This window comes from Homalodisca vitripennis, unplaced genomic scaffold (genome assembly GCF_021130785.1).
Source record: "Homalodisca vitripennis isolate AUS2020 unplaced genomic scaffold, UT_GWSS_2.1 ScUCBcl_10154;HRSCAF=18910, whole genome shotgun sequence".
NCBI lineage: Eukaryota > Metazoa > Arthropoda > Insecta > Hemiptera > Cicadellidae > Homalodisca > Homalodisca vitripennis.
This window is the reverse complement of record NW_025786384.1, coordinates 21,288-43,104: the sequence shown is the minus strand read 5'-3', so window position 1 is coordinate 43,104 and position 21,817 is coordinate 21,288. Positions and strand designations below refer to the sequence as shown.

General features: G+C 31.9%; 1 protein-coding gene across 1 annotated transcript in view; it reads left to right on the top strand.

Annotated features, from left to right (window-relative positions):
• The window catches only part of LOC124374811 (DNA topoisomerase 2-binding protein 1-A-like), a gene marked incomplete at its 5' end in the record, with an annotated part of 50,508 nt that extends 29,191 nt beyond the window's left edge, over nt 1-21,317 (top strand). Inside the window, 9 exons of the mRNA XM_046832960.1 lie at nt 1,845-1,949; nt 5,040-5,105; nt 5,248-5,303; nt 6,430-6,539; nt 7,994-8,070; nt 10,345-10,404; nt 11,989-12,189; nt 16,771-17,006; nt 20,809-21,317. Of these exons, the coding sequence (XP_046688916.1) occupies nt 1,845-1,949; nt 5,040-5,105; nt 5,248-5,303; nt 6,430-6,539; nt 7,994-8,070; nt 10,345-10,404; nt 11,989-12,189; nt 16,771-17,006; nt 20,809-21,007 (1,110 nt within the window). The remainder of the gene's footprint in view (nt 1-1,844; nt 1,950-5,039; nt 5,106-5,247; nt 5,304-6,429; nt 6,540-7,993; nt 8,071-10,344; nt 10,405-11,988; nt 12,190-16,770; nt 17,007-20,808) is intronic.
• Between the last annotated feature and the right edge of the window lie 500 nt (nt 21,318-21,817).

The following is a 21,817-nucleotide window of genomic DNA, read 5'->3' as shown; positions in this document are numbered from 1 at the left end:
TTATTTGAAGTGTACGAAAGACCATTCATAATTCAAGAAATCCTCGGGAAATCGACCTACCAAATTTCTGATTTATCCAAAGAGCATGTATATGGACCTTATCATATATCCTCTTTGAAGCCATATAAAAACTCGGTCAACAACGCTACAGAAGATACTGAAGTTGACGCGTTGGGACGTGCGTGAAATTAATACTATTTCCCCAAATAAACAGTGCAACTATACACCCAGTGACATAGACACTTTTAATCAATACTATATAAACATTTTCCTATCAGGAGGGGATAATAATTTGTTAGTGGAAAGTATACCGCTATTCGGTACACAATTCATTAAATGTGTATTTCCAAAAATAAAAAACTATGTCCTTTAACATTGATTAAATATTTGCCATTAATCCAATGTTTCTCTATTGTTTGTTTATTGTATACTAAGAAACTTGTAACTTTGTTCGTTGGCTTAGCTTAAATACTACCTAACCCTAATTTTAATTTTGTTCTCCTTTTTCCCTATTGTTTGTTTGTTAATTAAATTTATTAAATAGTATGTATGATCATCAATTAATTCACTCATTTAATGTGGTTCATCCTTCTCTTTAAGTATCACACATCTATATGTATCATTTGCTATTCATTCGTCATTGTATCGAAACCATGTTCATTTATTTCACATGATTTCTGAGGGGATATTGTAATGACTCATTTCATACACCCATCTCACATTCATTTCAATACTTAGGCCTAATTTAATTTAGAAATTTATTAGTAATAATAATTAAGGAATAATTATTTATAAATTGTCTCAAATTTAACTACAAACAATAATAAATACAAAACTAAACAATATCAAAATTAATCAAAATTCACCTTATTACATACAAAATTCAAAAGTTATAAAGTGAACTAAAGTCAGTGATACAGTGTGCAGGGATGATTGTTGAAGAGTGAAGAGAGCAGAGATTTGAAAGGTGAAGAGGGGAGAGGGATCTGGAAGAAGTGAAGCAAGATTATTATTTTAAATAAAGAAACTGATTACATTTATTCAGCAGTATTTGAAAGGTTACTTTATTAAATTCTTATTATCACTGAAGTACAAAGAAGCAGAAGACAGATATTGGGTGAGAAAATTTTTTTAAGTTTAACAGTGATTCATTGGAAGAACATAAAACCCAGGAACATTCGATTTGGCTAATAATTCAAAATTGATATAATTAAAATTTAACAAAATTATTTTTCAAAATTACAATATCTTTTATTAAAAAAAAAACCCAATATTTCTATTTCATTAAGCCAGCACGACCACCCTGCCCTAAAATTTAAGAACTGTATTTAAAAATTTACCATTATTATTGTATCCTCCATCTTGTTTCAAAATTCAAACTTGTATGCCAATTAATTTATCATCATTAAAGTTCACATTTATATCATACTGAGTTATTTGTTATTTCTAACTATAATCAGAATACAAATTAAGTTTAACCATTTATTTAAAGTGTATAATAGTAATAGTATATTACAGTTATCTGTAGAATAAAATATATTTGTATAACAAAAAAATTAAAGAGATTAATTTTGAGTATGTACACATAGATAATATTTTGATATTGTTTTAAATATCAATAAATGAAGCTGATGGCTTGTATAGTTAGGACTCTGATAATTTATCTTCTACTTAACAATCAAATAAAGTGAAAATCATAAATTGTTATCATCATCTTGGTTATAAAAAATGCATAACCATTTTAGAATACTAAAATAAGTAATTTATCTACTTTTATACTGTACAAGTATATTCTGTTTTTATTATGATTCAGTGCAATGTATTTATGTTTTATATGTTTCCAGCAAAACTGTGAGAACTTCCAACCGAGGAAATTGTCGTATGGCAGAGCCACCCCAACTGCTGGTGATTTCAGGACTTCAAGTTGCACACCCTTAAGCGCTTCCAAGGTTGGGAGCACATTATTTCTAAAGGATTTTTTTTATCAGTGTCAGAGGCTATTTTTTAGTTCCATATATATATACTTCTAAGTCACAGATCTATATTCATCCCAATTTCAAATCATGTTTCAAATGCATTTAAAATAAGTTATAGAGATCCTCAAGGAACCATTTTCGATCTAAGTATCTTCCTGATTATATTGATGATATACAAATCATTATTTTATAGAAGAATTGTGCAGTAAACTGGTAATACAATTCTTTACTTCAGTAAAAGAACAACTTTAAGTTAGAACAAGACGCCTTTGTAGCAATCAACAAGTATATTCAATGTTTGCGTAGGCTCAATCTAATAACAAATTCTCTAAAATTCAATGTTCTTAATTTTTTATCTGCATTTGGTAGACTTCGTGAATGAGTGTGCCATCGTGTTTGCTAATAGAAGTCTCTACTCCATGAAATTCCTTGGAATTCATTTTGATTTTTGATATGGAATATTCACATTTACCAAATGTACTCTAAATTAGTATCAGGTATTTATGTTTTAAGGTTTCTAGGCAAATATTGTCCTATTCAGGTTCTAATGACAGCTTAATATGGCTTTGTTCATTGTAACCTCCTATGGATTTGGGCTTTTGGTGGTATAGTGCAACCAGTCTTTGAGATCTTTCATCATCATAAAATTAAAATTCAGTGTCATGAAGGTGCCATACTAAAAAAAAAATTGCAACTGTTGACTTGTCAAGCCTAAAAGAAACAACTGTTTATTGTATGTCAAAGTTTTATTTTTTCAGATAATTAGTTAAAATAAACTTTTGTAAAATTCAAATAGTAATGGATTTGCTACCAATACTGTAACACAAAGTATTGCTTTATGTTGTACATGGATTCTGAAATAAGCGCACAAAATTTGTATCTCAACTAAAAGTGAACAAAATAAATTGTTAAAATTTAAAGTTGTTTCCTGTAATCCAGCTACGGGTGGTAGAATTCTGTTGGAATAAATTTCTCTGTGTACCCTGAAATTCACACTAATTCTGCCAATCCTTCTCGTAAAGGTGTTCAGATAAATGAATTAAAGGGATTTGGTATTAGAAGCTGAATTTCAGCCTAAGACTAGAAACTGTAGGACTCCTATGTAATTACATGAAGGACTCCTATGTAATTACATGAAACTAACTCCCTTAGTTGCCATCAATCATTGAGGTATTTATTAATGATGCTCGCTAACAACCAGTAAATACTGGCTGGTAAAATACCTCATAATCACCCTCCATTAATGTTCAACTTATAATACGTATGGATGTACGTATCTTGGTGTCTTATGTTCATAATTCAAGTCAAATATAAGTATGTATAAAGATTTTAGTACTTTTGATAATTTAATTTGCTCATAAATCATTATTCTCATAGTAACAATATGGTATTTCCACAAGGAAACAAAGGAGGAAATCTAGTGCTTACTTCATCTGTGGAATAGCAGTGTTGTGGGAGAGAGAGAGACAGAAAGTAGTATTGGTAGTTCATTAGTGTGCGAGAGTGAGAGAGAGAGATAGAGACAGAGAGGTTAGGTTACCTCAAGTGATGCAACCAATCTCTGGCTCGTGCTTCTTTCATTCATTCATCCTTTCATCACTTCGCCGGCATGGACGCAACTTTTGTCTGTGTGTCTGTTAACTCTGGTGTTTATCTGTATAAAGTTTATGTGAGTTTTTAAAATAAATTAAAAATTTGTTGTTAATATAACTAACAAAATATTCATTAGAACAATATATTTCCTGACACAAACAATTTTGCAATTAAAATACCTACTTAAAATCACTTCTGTTTTGAGAAGTTTGTGGTTTAATATTATACTTATAATTGTATTTATTTATGAAGATTACTATTTCTTTATCATTGTTGAGGATAAATATTTAGAAATAATCACTTAATAATATGATTATAAATTCAAAATTTTTAAAAGTTTCTTTCTATTAATTTCTGTATAAACTTAATTTATCATTTTTAATTCTACATACATTTTAAATCTTATTTTGAAAAAAAAAAAAATTAAAATGTTGTATTGCACAATATATGTGTAGACAGAAATATTTACATATAATAGTTGAGACAATTTTATAAGTAGTATTTGTATTACTGATTTTTCATTACTACTTGAAAGTATTGTTGTTATTATTATAGGAGCAGTAATTTGCATTTGGACTGACATTGCATACAGATTACTCAATGTGATATTAAAAAGATATTGATGAATTTCAAATCAAATCCTTTAGTAAATGTATGACTTTATCATTTACAAGATTATCTTTGTCATTTTAACCATTTATAAGACTTACAGTTCACATGTACTTTATTCCATGAGTAGCAAAAATGTATAGTTTCCTATAGTTGGAAGAATAATTCATATTTAACTCAACGTGTCACACAGTAAGCAAGCCTGATTGCTTATTAAACTATAACACTGAAATTACACAACATTGGTTAGGAATTATATTTTATGTTATAATAAAAAATTAATCATTTAAACACTGCATAGTATTCAATTTATTATTTTCCTAACTAAGTAATACAGTATTGATACTACTATAGACAATTCAAAATCTCAACTGTATTAGGTTATGTTGAATTTCCTGTTGATTGGTAATAAAACAAAGTAAATCATTTCAAACTTAAATTTCAAACTATGTATACACATTTCTTGTATTTCAATTTCATTGTTTTAATTTTAATGTTTTTGGGTCATTTGAAGTACGATTATATGAAAGAGAGAAGTTTAAAATTAATATTAAAACTATTATTTTTCCTGTTAATGTCAAAAGAAAATCAATTTTCTTCAAGTATAGGTCATGAGAAATTGGAACACAGAATAAACACAATTGTATCATAGTTTTAATAACACAGGGAGCCAGCAATGTGCAATTTCAGTTATATTCAACAATACGTGAAAATCTGTTTTTTTATATTAAAAAAATTTATTTTTCCTAAAAATGTACACTTTAGAAAATCAATTAACTATATGCAATATAAATATCTTTATTTCACTTCTGGATTTATAATTTTATTTTTATTAATAATGCAACTTTTTTTGTTTAACAGATGCCACCGCCACAACCTCAGAACACAAGCTTGGTTAAAGAATCGAAAAGTGACAACCAGTCTGAGGTAAATACCAACTTATTTTATTTTGACAGCAAAATGTACTTGAACAAATAAAATTGATATAAGCTAAGTCCACTCTTACAAATTTTTTCATGATTGATGCTATAATACTGTCCTTTATTTGAATTGAAGATTTTGTTTCCAGCTAGATGAAAAATCCCAGATGGTCAAGAAACCACTTCCCAACGAAAGAGTTTCCACGTAAGTAATGTGGTATTTCTGTCTGTAATACATTCAACTCTTTGTTTATCATGATTGTTCATAAAAAATAATTCATTTAAAAATCCACAAGATGGCACTTGTAGTATCAAAAATAGTCTGCTTTTAACATTTTTTTAACAGGTTGATTTTTTCACAGTAGTCGTGTTCCCAAAGAGAGATTTATTCTTCTTTTTTGTCATTTTTGGAGCAGATAGGCTATACTTTAGAATAGAAAATGACACTATTTTCAAAATTACTTTCTTCATTTTTACACAAGTTAAAATAATTAGCCTGCTAATAACTTATTCAATATGAGTTAAATCAATATTTGACATTATTGTTTATATAATACATTTCCAACTAAATAAAGGATACAATTTAGAAGCTTATAGTGGTGCAAAAGGCTCAAAAGTAATTTGAGTGCATAATACATCACACTCACAATATATCTGTGCCATATCCTGGCACCACTACAAGCCAAAACAGTATTTATCTTACTAATCGTTTCAATCACTACCAGAATTTTCATCATAATAGATATTTATTTCAAAAACTTCACTTAAGATGTGTTTAGATGTATTTCTTGCACCAGTTTACACAATCGCTAAGCGTTTCTTTCTAATACCACATGCAAACCATAAATATCATGTCTAGCGATTAATTACTAACAAATATAAAATAGAATCAGACGATTGTGTTTACTATTTTACTGTTCTACAGATGACAAGCCACAGAAAATCAGTGTAAATTATGACTAAAAAGATACAGAGAAAATAGTATAAAAGCTGGTTATAAACCTATTTGACATTATTAAGACATTAGAAAATTTTTCTGTTTATAAGTTTTTTGTGCATGCCTTGAAACATAGTGTTTGTAACATAAATGTACAGAAATATTATTAATACAATTTTTAATATTTTTCATTGTAAAATTTAAAATGTGGCTTAAATTTTTTTTATGTAAATAAATTCAATCTTCATTTATTTACATTATTTACATATTTAAATTTACATATTCATTTCAAACTTTTATTTGGATTTATGGCACAGACAAGAAACGTCTGGTTACTTTTTCAGCTTTTGAACAACACATAAATTTATTTATGATCACGGACTTTGTTGGACAGGATTTTGGGAAAGTTACACAAGAGGCTGAGTACTCCTGGCACTAAACCGGAGGAACAACCCTTGCCACAGCGGGAGCTGGTGCACCAGCCAATAGTGCCAGACAAGCCAGGTATGCTACTAAACTGTTCTGATATACATTTGCTTTCTTATTTCTACTACATTATTAGCAACATAACTCTATAAAAAGAATTTTTTTAATAAGAGATAGAGGAGAAATATTGGGAAAAGTGCTCATATCAACAAGTTGTTATCATAAAATCTTTATAAGAGAGAAAGTAAAATGGAGTGGATGATGTGCGTGAATTGGGTCAAAAGTTTAAAAATGGTCGAATGACAAATCAAGGATCAATTGATGAGAAATGTCAAAGTTGAAGCCATTTGGTGATTTTTGTGGATGTCGTCAAGATCTTTGGCTTTCTACATCACTCATGTACAACACCATCACTCAATGCTTTCTCTGTAAACATGGCACATTCTCCAATGGATTTCAGCTACACTAGTTCCTTCTGCTTGCAGGAAAGGAATAAAAGTCCTTAACTCACATTTATCAGGAGAATCAATAGAGGCGACCATGTTTATGTGACTGCATCTCAGTGCAAACTAGTTACTTGAACTCCACAGTGACAAATGTAGCGAGGATATGCCCAATCCACTACTGCGCTCACTGCGGACCTGCCACGTGCTGGCCGTCATGGCATGAGATCAGAGGTTAAAAAAAACAACTCTTGTAAAATGTTCATGCAAAATATGCTGATTATGTCTTTATTAATTCTTACAATGTCAGCAACCACACTAATACTCAATCGACGTTCTTTTCCGATTAAATCTTCAATTTTTAAAATCTTTTCCTTCTTTGTTGGTGTTGAGGATTGCCGTAAGCTTAAGGCATCTTCAACCTAAAGGCTGTAGACCACTCAAAAACTTGAGTTTGTGAGAAAACTTTCAAGACCATACACTTATTTCAATGAAGAATGAGCCTCTGCTCTCATTAATTCATTGCTCTTTCAATACTCTTAGCATTTTTCAGATAGGCATCTGTCTAACACAAATGAAGGCCACGGCCTCACTGAACAATCAACTGGTGGGGATGGAGAGGGAGTTTTCATGTAACACTGCAGTGTAGCATTGGATCTTTTTGTTTGATCTTCGTTGTTTTCTGGCTAGAAAATGAGTCCAATTAATTTTCAGCCAGATCTCAAATTTCAAAAGTATAAATTATTTTTTAAGTTACTTAAATAAAAGTTTATATACTACTTTTAAAATTTTCCAATTAAAAATTGTGTTGTGTGTAATTTTGAAGTTAGTTATGATTATATTACCATAATAATGCACGTGTCATAAAAATCTATAACTTTTAATTTAAACAGTACATTTGTTGTTGGATGGTTATTTATTTTTCAAGCCACACACTTGCGGCTCTTAGACAAGTAAAAATTGTATATGAAACGTTGTTCTGAGTAAAAGAATCATTTTTTTAAAGTTATAATATGCAATTTGTAAGCTCTTTGTATAAAAATTATTTTTAAATAAAGCAGTAAATGAATGTTCTGTTTGTGTTGACAGTGACAGTAGGGCTAGTGACAGATTCACAACCAGTGACAGACTGGGAAGACCCCGTGGAGTCTGCAGAGAGAGCCAAGGTATGTGTAATGTGTTGGAAATTAGTTTATTTAGAATATAATCTGCAAAAATTAACCTCTTACATAACACAAGAATGTTTTAAAGCTTTTTGGTTTTGATACAGACACAAGATAACTGACGTAAACTCAAAACTATCAACTTAGTCCCCTCCTACATTTGATTTGAGTCAAAATTATCTGGTTTGGGCAGAGTTTAACACATTTGCTGAGGCACTACTGGGAAACTAGTATTGCCTGTCTGTCCTGGCGAGCGAAGTAACACTTATTCGGTAGCGCTGGGTAGTGCACGCAACCTGAATACTGGTTTCCAGTCATACTTTCTCTGTATTATCATTTCAGTAGTTACTTTCCTGTTATTGATAGGTGTTTATTGGTATTTGATCATGACAGAGACCTTCTCATTTAATAACTTGAATGAATTAGATCAGGAGTGCCCAACCTTTTTTACCCAAGGGCCACATTGTAAAGCCTTTATGGCCAGGCGGGCCAACATCCCAGGGGATTTGGAACCCCAAACAAAACGTATTGCCTGGGGTTTATTCCAGAAATCTTGTGCAAAATATGAGTTTTAAGGTTATTTGGCCCTTGTTTCCTGATTGTTGTAATTTCTTATTATTTATTAGTTGTTAGGTAAAGGTTTATAATATATTATGTTTTTAGGTTCTTTTAGTAGAAATAAATATAAACCCAGACTTTTGGATGTTTGCTCTAATTCTGAGGGAACAATAAAAAAGTCACCAATAAATTGATTTTAATTAATCCTACTAGGATACTATGACATACAAATTACGTGGCGAGTGGTGACCTTGAGTTGGGTAGGGGTTACGTCGCCGCACTGCGCGCTGTGCCGTGCTTTACGCGCGCTCTATTCGCCAGCCGGTAGTCAGTGAAATCTGTCTGCAACTACTTTGAGTTGAACACTCATACTCCACCAAATGAATACGGCTCGTTCTACGTGAAATCGGCTGGACTGCTTGGTTCTCAAAATTTGTATTTATTTAATATTTCAAATGCTTTCAAATAAACAAATTTGGTTGTTTTGGCAACAAGGTGGGCCACATAAAACTGACTCGCGGGCCGTAGGTTGGGCAGCCCTGAATTAGATGATTCTGAAGATAGTGAAATGCTAGACAGTGATCTGGAAATGTGACCTGAAGGTCACAGATTATGTTTGCAGCAGTCTCCTTGCTGAAGTGACATACATTCAGGGAGATTACAATGGGTGTCTGCTGAGTAAACCAGTCGGAGCTCTTTTCTAGTTTGTGACTTTGATGTTGAAAGTATATAACACAAAACATTTAAGAACTCATCATGTTGCTGACAGTACATATTGAATACTGAAAACACGGTTAGTATTAAGTAGTATTGCCAAGATGCTCTACATTCTCAGTCTTGCTGAATTCCTTCAGACGGATGTGAACTCAGATACCATGGTCAAGTCTGGGACAGTTTCAGATCTCAGATGATGCACTAAGCAGAAGATAAAATTAAATTAAACTAAACTCAATATTTCCATTGACTCAGTCCTTCTCATCATAGCTGCATTATGTAATTATTTTATGTTAATACATCTGTTTGCATGTGATTGTTGTGGTAAAAGAAACTTTGTTTGGTTTCCGTTGTTGTCTGGCTAAAAATGAATCCAATTAGTTTTTAAGTTTTTTACATAAAATTCATATAAGATTTTTTTAAATTTCCAATTAAAATGTGCCTATTTAATTTTTAAAGTTAGTTATGACAACATATGCCGTGATGCACATGTCATAAAAATCTACAACTTATAAATTAGGTTGCTTATTTATTTTTCAAGCAAAACACTTACTGCTCTTAGACAAAAAAAATATTTGTCTGAGATAGTTCTGTATGTAATTCATCTATTTATGTATTTATTTATCATATTGAATTTTATTTAATTCTTACACTAGTTTTTAGGTATGTTGACAATGCAACAGTTCATTTGTGAATGTATATTGTGCAATAAGGATGACTTAATGTGGGAATGTGTTGTGACAGAGTGGATGTGTCCAAGAGAACTACGAATAAACAAATATGGGAAGGCAAAGAAACACATAACACTTTTAAGATATTGGTTATGAATTTGCCTCAATATCAAGTATTTAAGTGATATCTTAACTTTGAATAACTCAGAAGTATTTAATTCAGGTTAAATAAATTGATGATTTGAAAAAAATTTTTAGTTGAAATAGGTTTCAGGAATCAATCAAAAATCAAAATTAAGATTTAAAATAGTAATGATATGTAATGTTTTTGCAGATACAGAATAAGTCCTCAACTGCTGATAGACCGAGGAGGTTTGCGCTGTCTAGTGTTGTTGTAAGTAAACAAATCTTTTGATTTTAAGTAGTAATGCACCATTTGATAGTTGTTTTAGATTATATTTAACTTCTGTTGTTCAGCTACTTCACAATTTTATTCTCTCAATAGCATACAGAAAATATTATAAAGATAACAAGCAAAAAGGACTACTGTATTAACTGTAATGGGAGTAATCTATATCTATATCTGTAATCTATCCATATAAAAGATTGTGTTTAATATAAATATCATAATTAATTTAGCTCAAGAATGCTATGATTTGGATGCAAATGCCTTGACACCCAATATAAAGTTGTAACTGAAAACTTTTAATACATTATAGTATCTTATGAAGTAATTTAGTAATAAAGATATAGATCTTATTGTGATGACGGAAGAAAGAACAGAAGATATAGAATAAATGAAAGGCATGGAGAGGATCTTTGTTTCAAGTCCATCACCAATGATCAATAGAATAGAATAGAATATATTTTATTGCGTTGACAATATATATTACATTGTATTGCAATAGTCAATAATACCAATTTTTTACAGTATTTGTCTTAAAAACTAAATCCATTCACTTGACTTTCCATACAGTTGCACGCAGGCACACATTCATACACATACAAAAAAACAAAATTCATAATTCGTGGGATCAACCCCCAGGATTGCAACACCGCCGCGAATATCAATCCCAAGTGTGCTCCATGAACTCGCCAACTGAGTAAAAAGCACAAGACACCAGGTAGTGTTTTAATTGGGTTTTAAATTTTTTTTGGATTTGTTTCTAAATTTAGTGTTTCAGGGAGATTGTTAATGAATTTGATCCCAGCTTGAGAAGGGAGGCGTTCAAATGCTGCTGTTCTATGCTGGATGCTTTAAAGGATAACAAAACATTTGTAATCTTTTACAAAAAGTTTTACAACAGTAGAAACAATATGTTGTAAGAACTGGTATCTGTCATTGTCTTTAGCTCTGACTGACTAGTAACCCCACAGCAGTCAGGAGCATGTTACGTGTCACCTGCAGTAATATCAATAGCCACACAGGAAGCACTATCGGCCTAAATAGTATTCACAGTAATGTTTCATGATAAATAATCTCTTGCCTGAATACGTAGTCGTTACCACTAGATTGCAGTTACTATTTCGTTTATTTTTTTTCAGTTCCAATTTACCACCACATGACAGTGTTCAATCAGTAGTTCCAAGTGATCAGCTGATTCTAATTCTATTTGTATACAATTCTGTTGTTATTATGTTGCCAATCGATTTGTTGTGTTTACCGTGATTAATGCTGAATGTAGTTATTGATGTGTAAAATGACAAGAGAAAGACTTTTAAACAAATTTTTAACAGAGATTTTTATTAAAGAGTCTCTGGAGTGACTCTTAAAGTGATAAACATAGCTGGATAAAATCTCACCTTATAGGGCACTTAGCAAAGGTGTGAGAAAGAAGATTTGGCTCCTGAATAAGAGAGAAAGGCTGTTAAAAGGGACGCCAGTTTGTTGCATATATGACACCATAACGTAGTGCATAGTCAGCTAACTCTATAGCTTCATCAAAACTGAATTCAGTTTATACTTTTTTGTGAGCAGGAGAAAGAGAAGTATGAGGAGAAGCTGAGACAGCTGGGAGAGACGGTGTTAACATCAGATCGTTATGACGCTGAGACGACTCATCTCATAGTCGACGAGCCTTTGCGCAGTGAGAAGCTGTTGTGTAGTATGGCAGCTGGCAAGTGGATACTACACACCTCGTACATAGATCTCATGGTCCAGCACAAGCAGTACATGCCGGTCAGTTGTGGCTAATGTTCCTATACAAGGAACCACCAGAGAGTGCAGTTGGCGGCGACCAATAGAATGGACTGGCCTGCGCGACGTTGCCACACAACTGCCGCTGCCGCCCGGCACGGCTGGCGCATTGTGGCTGATAAACCGCTGCGCTGTCACAACTAACACTGATACTGAACATTTAAAACTTATCAGTATAATTGAAAAAACAATATTTAAAATGCTGGTTGACAGTTTGCTATATTATAATTTAAATTACTTGTATAGTTTATTAGTGTTATTACAAACTAACCATCGGTTTTAAAACAAACAAATCGTCCCGTCAGTTAGTCAGGAGTAAAGTACTTGCTTATTTCCATACGATACAACAATCGTTTCAGTGATTTTAATCGATTACTAAACCACACACAAAATTAATATACATGTTGCTTATATTGGACACTGCATGACGTGTTTGCTTGATTGGAAATAATTAAAAAAATATAACAATACAATCAATTTTAAAATTATCGAACAATTTATATTTTTAAATTATGAAATAATCAAAATTTTCCACTAAATAACTTTTAGGGGCCTACTATTTTAAAGTGAAATACGTTAAAAAGCATGATTGACTTAATAATATTCTTACCTTTTGCACTTGTATATAATTTATTTATTCGCTCTCAGGCGGCAATATCGTAGCCAAAACCTCGGAGTCTTTCTTCATTTTCACTTTCTGCCTCACTGCTACTCGTGTTAGAATTGTCTGCTAAGTTTATAATTATTTGCTCTACAACACTTGTGCGGATACATTCCTTTTCAAAATCAGCTTTCTGCAAGGCTTCTGCGTGCTGAACTCTTGATTGCCAGCCTTCTTTAGTCACTTTGTCCAGAGCACCATGAACAAGTTTCTCAACGTCGGTTATTTTAAATGTCTCATTATTACGTGCTACCTCTCCCTTCACTTGAGCCCATACCATTTCAATGGGATTGTACTGGCAGTGATAAGGAGGGAGCCTGACAAACTGTATGTCCCATTTCATTGGCTAATACGTCGAGTTCATAAGTTTTTTTGTTGGGTTTTATATGGGAGAACCCTCATTATAAGTTCTGGTTTCGTTTCTTTCATACAGTATTGTATGTTTTTTCGAGACAGCCAATTTTGAATCTCTTCCTTTCTCCACGATGAATTTGGAATTTTCTCGGCGAGTACTGAGTGGTATGGAGCATTGTCCATAACGATGATCGAGCCTTCTTCCAAAATGCATAGCAATTTTTTAAACCATTTTCTAAACGATTCAGCGTTCATTCCATCGTGATAGTCCGAACTGGGATGATGTCTTAGACCGAAAAAAACCCACTTACATTCTTTCAAAAAACCCATCTTGCCGAACCGACATGACAAATTATTAATCTTCTACCTTTGCCGAGAGGAACCTTTAGTCCACCAGGACTCAGTCGTATCCTGCCATATGTATTTTCGAGTATGGTTTCATTAACCCATGTTTCATCGAGGTAATATATGGGCCTAACAATCACCAGATTCTCTAAGCTCTTGCATAAATCTCAAAAATTTTTAACGAGCCGCTACAATATCATTTCGTTCCAATAAAAAACTTTCTACCATCATTGGTTTTCTTATTACAATAGGCACTGACTGACGGTCAGAGACCGGAAGGAGGGAGGGGCTGTTTCTTGGAAACAGTATGACTCATCCGTCTGGTATTGCCACCAATGCTGGCTGGTGCGGCTTTTGTTTACAGGTATTTCACCCGTTTCCTCCACATTTTCACTCGTCTAACATCATCTATTATGTACTGTGTTCAAATTTCATTGGATGTTATAAAAAAACCGTTACTTTAGAATTTTATAAGAAAGTACATTCATATTATATAAATACTTGTGCTGTATGATTTTTCAATCTATGGCCAGTTTAAATATTTAAATCATCCACGTGTGAAAACAATTTTACATAACACAGATTCAAGACTATTAATAGCCAGGTAGGAAAAAATGCTTTCAAATGGTTATACATTTATGAGAACCGAAGTGCGTAACAAAACCGTTGCGGCAACAATTCCCACCGTTATATACTGAATAAGTATATTTATGGAAAAGAACATATATTTTCAGATGTATTTGATAACTTTCTTACCAAATTGAAAATCCATTTAGCATAACATGATTATATACTATGCAAACATGTTAATGCCTTATTATATATCAGTGATAATGGTATTATCTAACTGTTAAATACGGGAAATTAACGTTTTTGCGGTATTTTTATGTTTTTTTTTAATTTATATTATCGGCTAAAGATTTTAATCCTACGATCTTCGTTATATGAGTAATATAATTCAATAATTTATTCCAATCCATTTAACTAAAACATGGAAATAAGCTACAGAGATGTACTTTTTTTTAAAATGACCGTAAAAATTACATTTTGTAATACGTAGTTAATTAATTCAAGACAGCTCTAACATTTCTTTCGAGCGTTACGATTAAGTATTTTAAGAACGCTGGACTCGCGCGGCTTGTGGTTACAGCGGGGAACAAGTTTGGCAACGTCGCTCAGTTCTCGTTGGCCGCTCCAAGGTCACGGGCAAAAATAGGCTCCTCCCTCAACTGCACTCTCTTGTGGTTTTTTTGTATAGTCTTGATATTGCAAGCATAATTAATAATTACTGGTGTTTGTACCTCAAGATATTTATTTTATTGCTCTGTTCTGTAGTGTTTGAGTTAAACCATGCTTCCAAAATCTTCTTTAGCTTGGCATCAATTTCACAATCGTTGTACCCTAGCCAATCTTACAATACAGTTCGAGTTGCATCTTTCTCTGTCTGACTGATGAGTTATTATCACGTCTGGTATGTCTGCCGCCGGGCTACATTGAATGGCCTTTGATATTTTCAAGTTAAACATGGCCGACCATTATAAGTGGGTTACTTCTAAATTTGTTATATTTATAATCATAACCCAGATGTGGTTGGAATGTGTGCCATTACTTCTTAGTGAAATAAAGAACTAAATAGATTTTTCACAATTTGTAGCACATTATACCGTACATAAGAACATTATTTGCAGTTGTTTTGTTTGACCATCCAAGTGTCAGTGGTGCCAAACAAAAACATATGGAAATTATTCTCTATTATGATACTAGAGACCTACTTGGAATTAAATTTTCATGTATGGGGAAATATACTAGTAAAGAAATGATCTTTGAAATAAAATATTTTGTTTATTATAAGATATTAAAATGTACAGCAAACAAAACTTAAAAGTAAATATATTTAGCAGGTAACAATTCTTTCAAGATTTTCTTTTTTTTGTTTAAATGTTAAAGCAGTAAAATTATTGTTTAAATTACAAATTGTTTAATATTTTATTTATTGTGAAAGAAAAATATATAACCTTGTAAAAAAAATGTATAATCTTAAAGTTGGTAAAAATTGGAAGTGTTTAACAATTGGATTTAAATACAGATGTTTAGAGAGTCAGAGTACAGACATTGCTATGTTTAAATCAATCATTGATGTATATGGTTATGGAATCTCAAAGTAGAGACTTGGAACACAGCCGACTATTGCATTGTGCCAATAACCTTGATTCTATGAGAGTTTTGTGAGACATCTGTTAGGGCCACAAGTAAGTAGTAAGTGGCCTGATGAGTTAAACACATTAATACCAAGGTAGTTAGTTATGGAAGATAATCGGAAAACTCTGACTTGAGTTTCACCTTTTCAATTAGATTGTGCTGGGTGGCTGCTGGGAAACCAGATAGACTTCATGTAGTCTAAGTGTCTCCGATGTCAAAACGATGCAGAGTTTATCTTGAACTTTGACGTCAATTTTTTTTTGTTCTCTTTAAACGGATGGGGCTACAGATTCCAGAAGTCAAGTTTGTGACAATGTCAGATTTCCGACACTGTAAAAAGCGGAAGGTGAAATCAAGCTAAACTCATAATTCTCACTAAAGGTCGTTAGGACCAAGGACGTTTGGTGGAGACATTCACTTATGACCTTATCTAGAAACAGAAGCACTTTGAAACCTCAGCATCTCTTTAGTTAAGTAAAGGTTGTCGTTAGCTATTCACTACAGTGATTTCCCACTCTGAGAGTGGTCAAGAAGTGAATTGTTTGTACTTTTGTGGACTCAGCTTTGCTTAGTAATCCTAGTTTGGGGTTATGACCAGTACATTCATGTTCAAAATAGCTGTTTTCCAATAAGGATACACACAAGTGGAAAGCAATATTTGGATGTCCACTGCTCTTTGTGACATAGATTGATTCCAAATTTGTCAGAAAAATGTTTCAGTTATTTATATTTCTGGCAGTCAGTAATTTGTATGGATTTATTATGTGAAAACAGTTTTACCTCCATATTGTAATTAAAGAAATATTTTTGTTTGTGGTTTGGTTTATAATGATTATAGAGGTTTGTTTGCATTTTTATTGTAAAAATCCTGTCAATTTTCAGATTAAGTTGTTTGAAATGTACCTATTATTACATAACAAAATTTATCATTTTAGAGGACATTAGTGCATTTTGTGAAGTTAGTCCAGATAAAATTTCCTCACCAAATGAGTGTGTTCCTGTAGGAGGAACTCAACTACGAGTGGGGTAATCCTGACAATGCCAAGGTTTTGCCGAGACTAGAGCCTGGCAGTCTGTCGGAGCAGCTCGCACAGGCGGCAGTGCGGTGGCGGCGACAACTCGCAGAGCGAGGTGGTGGGGCCTTCAGCGGTATGAGGGCCATACTCCTAGCGAGTGCTAGCAAGTTCGACAGTTACAAGCGGTTCATAGAGGCTGGCAGTGGACAAACTATATCTGCCACGTGAGTGTCTGCTCTTGTCAATTTTATATAGACATTATTACAGGTGTTGAACTTATTCCTTTCTTAATAACAAAATTTCAAATTCACAGATGGTGGTAATCAGATGAATTGTGGCTAATAGACGGGACTGTTTCTATTCAGCTTATGAAATGTTTATGATAGAACGATCCATGCTAAACTTTGTACAATCGACAATATTTTTAACAGTCAAATAGTTTTGTGAAATTTGTTTTTCCGATTTAAAATTGTAAATTCCAGAAATAATAAATATTTTTGGAATCTACTTTCTACTCCATTTGTTATTGTCAGGGCCAACTTTACTGCATTTTAGTTTTTTAAAGTCATTTTTAAGAGGGTCCCTTTAATGTCAATTGCATTTTAGTTGATTATATATTATTAATTGATTTGAACTGATATCAAAGTATAAGGCCTTACAGGCTTCCAAATAACCAAGGGATGTGCTTACTAGCAAAGAATGGGTCAGGTCCCCTTTGACACATCTGGAATCTTTGAGCAACATTATATTTGCATTTCATTGAAAGACGTTACACAAATAATTTATATAGTCTTACTAATTGTTATCCTGTAATATTTTAGTCTTATTAAAGATAAAGAGGCAACAAAATAATATAAAAATATGACTTTACTTTTAGTATTTATATTAAATAATAAATCCTAAGCATATTTCCAAGATATGTTAGAAAGAGACTGTTCCTATGTTCTATATTTGCTACCTTACTGCACTTTTCATTTCATACATCAAAATTCAGTTCTGTATCAAATGTCCCCTGTGACATGTATAAAGATAAAATTTCTTTAAATATACAAAATTAACATGTTCAAAATTTTCTTTTCATAAAATCCTTAGTTATTTATTTATTGAGTATATTCAGTAGTGCAGAATGAAAGAACTCAAAATATAAATGTTAGAAATATTGTTATTTTTTATAGATGTAAAGAAACTAGCTAAGGAATAAAACTGCTCTACACACATAATACAAAATAGAATAATAGATGATGTTGACACTGAGTTTTACAATTTTCTGAAACTTTACCTTAAACATTATCAACAGCATTTTAATTTTTATCTCTAATTATCATCCATAAAAAGTGTTGGCCTTACACAAATAGACAATTTAGCTGTTGGGTAATTAACTAATTGCCAGTTGCAAGAATACTTTAGCAAATTGTTGTAAAAAGTGGGTAAGAATTATTGTAAGCTCAGTTTTAGAATAAAATATCAGTATAATTACGTACTTTACTAACTAGTAAGTTTTTGAATAGTTTTGTAAGTTTGCCCCAATTGTCACTACTTAAAGGGATTCCCTACTGGCATTAATAATTATGATTTATAGTTTTTAGGGTTCATTTGATCCTAGAATAATGTTAAATACTGTTCAAATTTTAAAAAAAATCTAGTTTATATACTTGGAGAATTTTGAGGATATTTTTAGAAAAAAACTTTGGATATTTAATTTTTTATAACTTTTATTGTATTATTTTATTATAACCAATTTTAGTACTTGATATTTTATTTTAAAGTGCATTAAAAGAACTGACTTTTTGTGCATGCCCATTTTTATTTATTAAATACTTTACAAGTTATAGTATTACAAATAACTATTTTTAAAATGTCTATGAAATTTATTTTTATTTAACTTACATGTACAAAAACTTGCATTGTATTATAATTCATGAGTGGTAAAGGTTTAATTGCTATAGCTATAATAGTTAAAAAGTTAGAAAATTTCTGATAAACATCATAATTTAAAAGTTAGAGAAATCAACGTTTAAAGTTTATACTAGTAATTTATTAGCTAACTTATAGAGGAAAATAACATACTCTATAGGTAGGTACTTGTAGTCCATGAATGGTGTTTTTATAATATTATATATATATATATATATATATATTATATTGTACACATGTGTAGACCTAGTAAATCACTAACGTGAAACAGAAAAGAAAATAATTTAAATATTTTTTTTTATCAATCAAACCATCAAAAAATCTGTCAAAGAAGGAGTAGCCTACTCGTTGTTTGATAGAGCAAAGAGCTTGTGCTCAGATAAAGATGGACTAAAAGAAGAATTTAAGAAAATTGAATCGGATCTCAGAAGCAATGGATACCCTCAATTAGTAATTAATAAGTGCAAACGAACCAGAAGAATCATTCCTGAGTCAGAAAAAACAGAATTGTGATAAATTTGCGTTTATGTCAATCCCTTATGTGCCGGGATTATCGGAGAAAATTAGAAGAGTAGGTAGAAAGTACAACATTAGAACCGCGTTTAAAACACACAACACTCTTAGACAAAGTCTCGTAAAAACAAAACCAAAAAATGGCACACACAGGATTCCAAAAACTGTGTTTACAGTATAAAATGTAGCTGCAATAGGGAATACATAGGCGAGACAAAAAGACCACTAAACGTAAGGATAAAAGAACACAAAGAAAACACGAGAAAGGGTTTCACAGAAAAGTCAAAAATTGCACACCATTGTTGGTCCGAAGACCATCATATGAATTGGGATGAAGCCCACATAATACATCGGGAACCACATTTCTTCAAAAGGAAATTAATTGAGGCAACATACATTAAATTGGCAGACCAACCAATCAGTCAACCATCAGTCGAGATTAGGCCGCTTTGGTTGCCAATTCTAAAAAATGAACTAAAGAGAAAACCAAAAGTATCAAACGGATCGGATATTTGTAATAAACCAATGCGGAGTCACAATATGGTTTTAAGAAGTTCATCTCGCATGAACCAATAATAACGAAAGGGCCCATTCCTGTTCCCCTTCCCTTGTATTTCCGCCATCTTGTTTTAGCCAGCCGTCACGATTGCCATTGGCTAGTCCCTCTGGTCAGTCGTAGGTGGTTAGTAGACGAGTGAAGACGTATTGTGACCTGTATTCCGTAGTTTAGTTTTAAAGATTAGTGTTTTGTATAGTTTTGTATTAAGTGCATGTCTTTTAGTGTAGTGAAGTTGACAACAACATGTAGGTTGTGAAAAATCCTGCAGTTTACTATTCTAAGATTCATTCATACATGGCTTCAGCATCGGTACTAAGTTACAAAAAGTTAGTGGTCCCAGCGGCGTAACATGAACTCATCTACAGAGTAAAACACTTCAGACACTAAAAGGTACTTAAAACGAGCTTTAAACAGGGTTGGGTTGTTGACATTTTTTTATGCTCTCAGGGAGATTACTAATATTGAATAACTTCATAACTAGTATAACTGAGAACATTTGTAAGCAAACAAAACAATCAGCTGACAAATGACATCAACATATTGTTTGTAAAAAGAGCTTATATTGTTTATACCTGTTTTTAAAGAGGAAAAATAGTGTAAAGTGTGTAGCATAACGATATAAAATTATATATTGAGTAAATTTTACATTCTAACAGGAAGGAGCAGAGTTAATAATTATTAGTGAATGTCACATCTGAGGCACAATGGCTACAGTCTGGTTCTCGCTGACTGTCTCCTGCTCCACTTCAAATATTTTTTTCTCAATGATAAAAAGAGATATTATGCTGTATGTTGTTTTTATGATTCCTTTAATAAATCATAAAACAAGAAAATATACTTTGTTAAGATTTGTTATTTTTCAGTAGGGAATACCAATAAGAGTGGACTGTACTGGCAGCTATCTTGATTTTAGCATCATTAGAACAATGTTACACTTCAAACGCTCTTACAGCCTTATTTGTAGTTGTATATTTATATGAGATGTCTCATGTTAAAAGATACGATAACCATTCAAATGATATAAACACTTATTGTTTCAGGAATGTGGCAGAGGCAACTCATTGTTTTGTAGAAGAAAAGAGGATAGCAACAATGCCTGTTCCATTGTCAAAGTTTATTGCTTACAAAGTTCCCTGCCTTCCACCAGTGTTTCTAAGTGACTTACTCACAAAATTTCCTCCCCCAAGCACAGAGGATAGTCTAATCGCAGAATACAGGAGGCTCAGTAAAGGACATTGATGATAAGCCTCATGTCATTTTGACAGCACAGTAACAGTTATTGTGATAAGTGTCAGTTTGTTGAATTCAATTTCTTGTATAGCATTGCCAAAATTGTATAAAAAACTAATATAATTGCACTTTTAAATTTATTATCAAAAGACACTATTAGACCAGAATTTATAATATTTGAGTCAAAATGGTACCAGTGTGGTGTCTGGATATAGAAATGTAAATGCTAAAGAATTTTTAAAAACTTTCATAAATGTATGTAGTTTTATTACTGGGACCAAATAAAATGTCATTCTACTTGACGTTTTTTATATAACAATATTGTTCCAAATTTTCAATAAACTTTAATTATATTATTATTTTATAAGTTTAGCATTCTTTTATGTAATCTTAGTAATGCTTTACTTTGTTATTTTATTTGAAAATATTATATTTTAAATATTAAAAACCTCCCTTCATTGCCTGATAATTGAGTAATGAACTAAAAAAAACTCAAAACTAAACAGTTCTATAATTTATTTATTTGTCAAGTACCTGTCACTTTGATAAGGGAGGATGTGTTTCTTTTTTTAACTAGGAATATGTGATTTGATTGTTTAACAGCTATTAATTTAAGTATAATCAATTACAAATTCTTAAAAGCGGTAACTTAAATTTTCTAGTTCTCGTGTTCTTATTCCATTGTTTTAATGTAACATTCCTAATACATGTACAGTACATTTGTAGGTGTGTTTGTTGACACGATACTTAAACTAAAATGTATAGCCTACTACATGATTTTAAAAGACTGATAGGTTTAGTGCAGTTATATCACAGAAT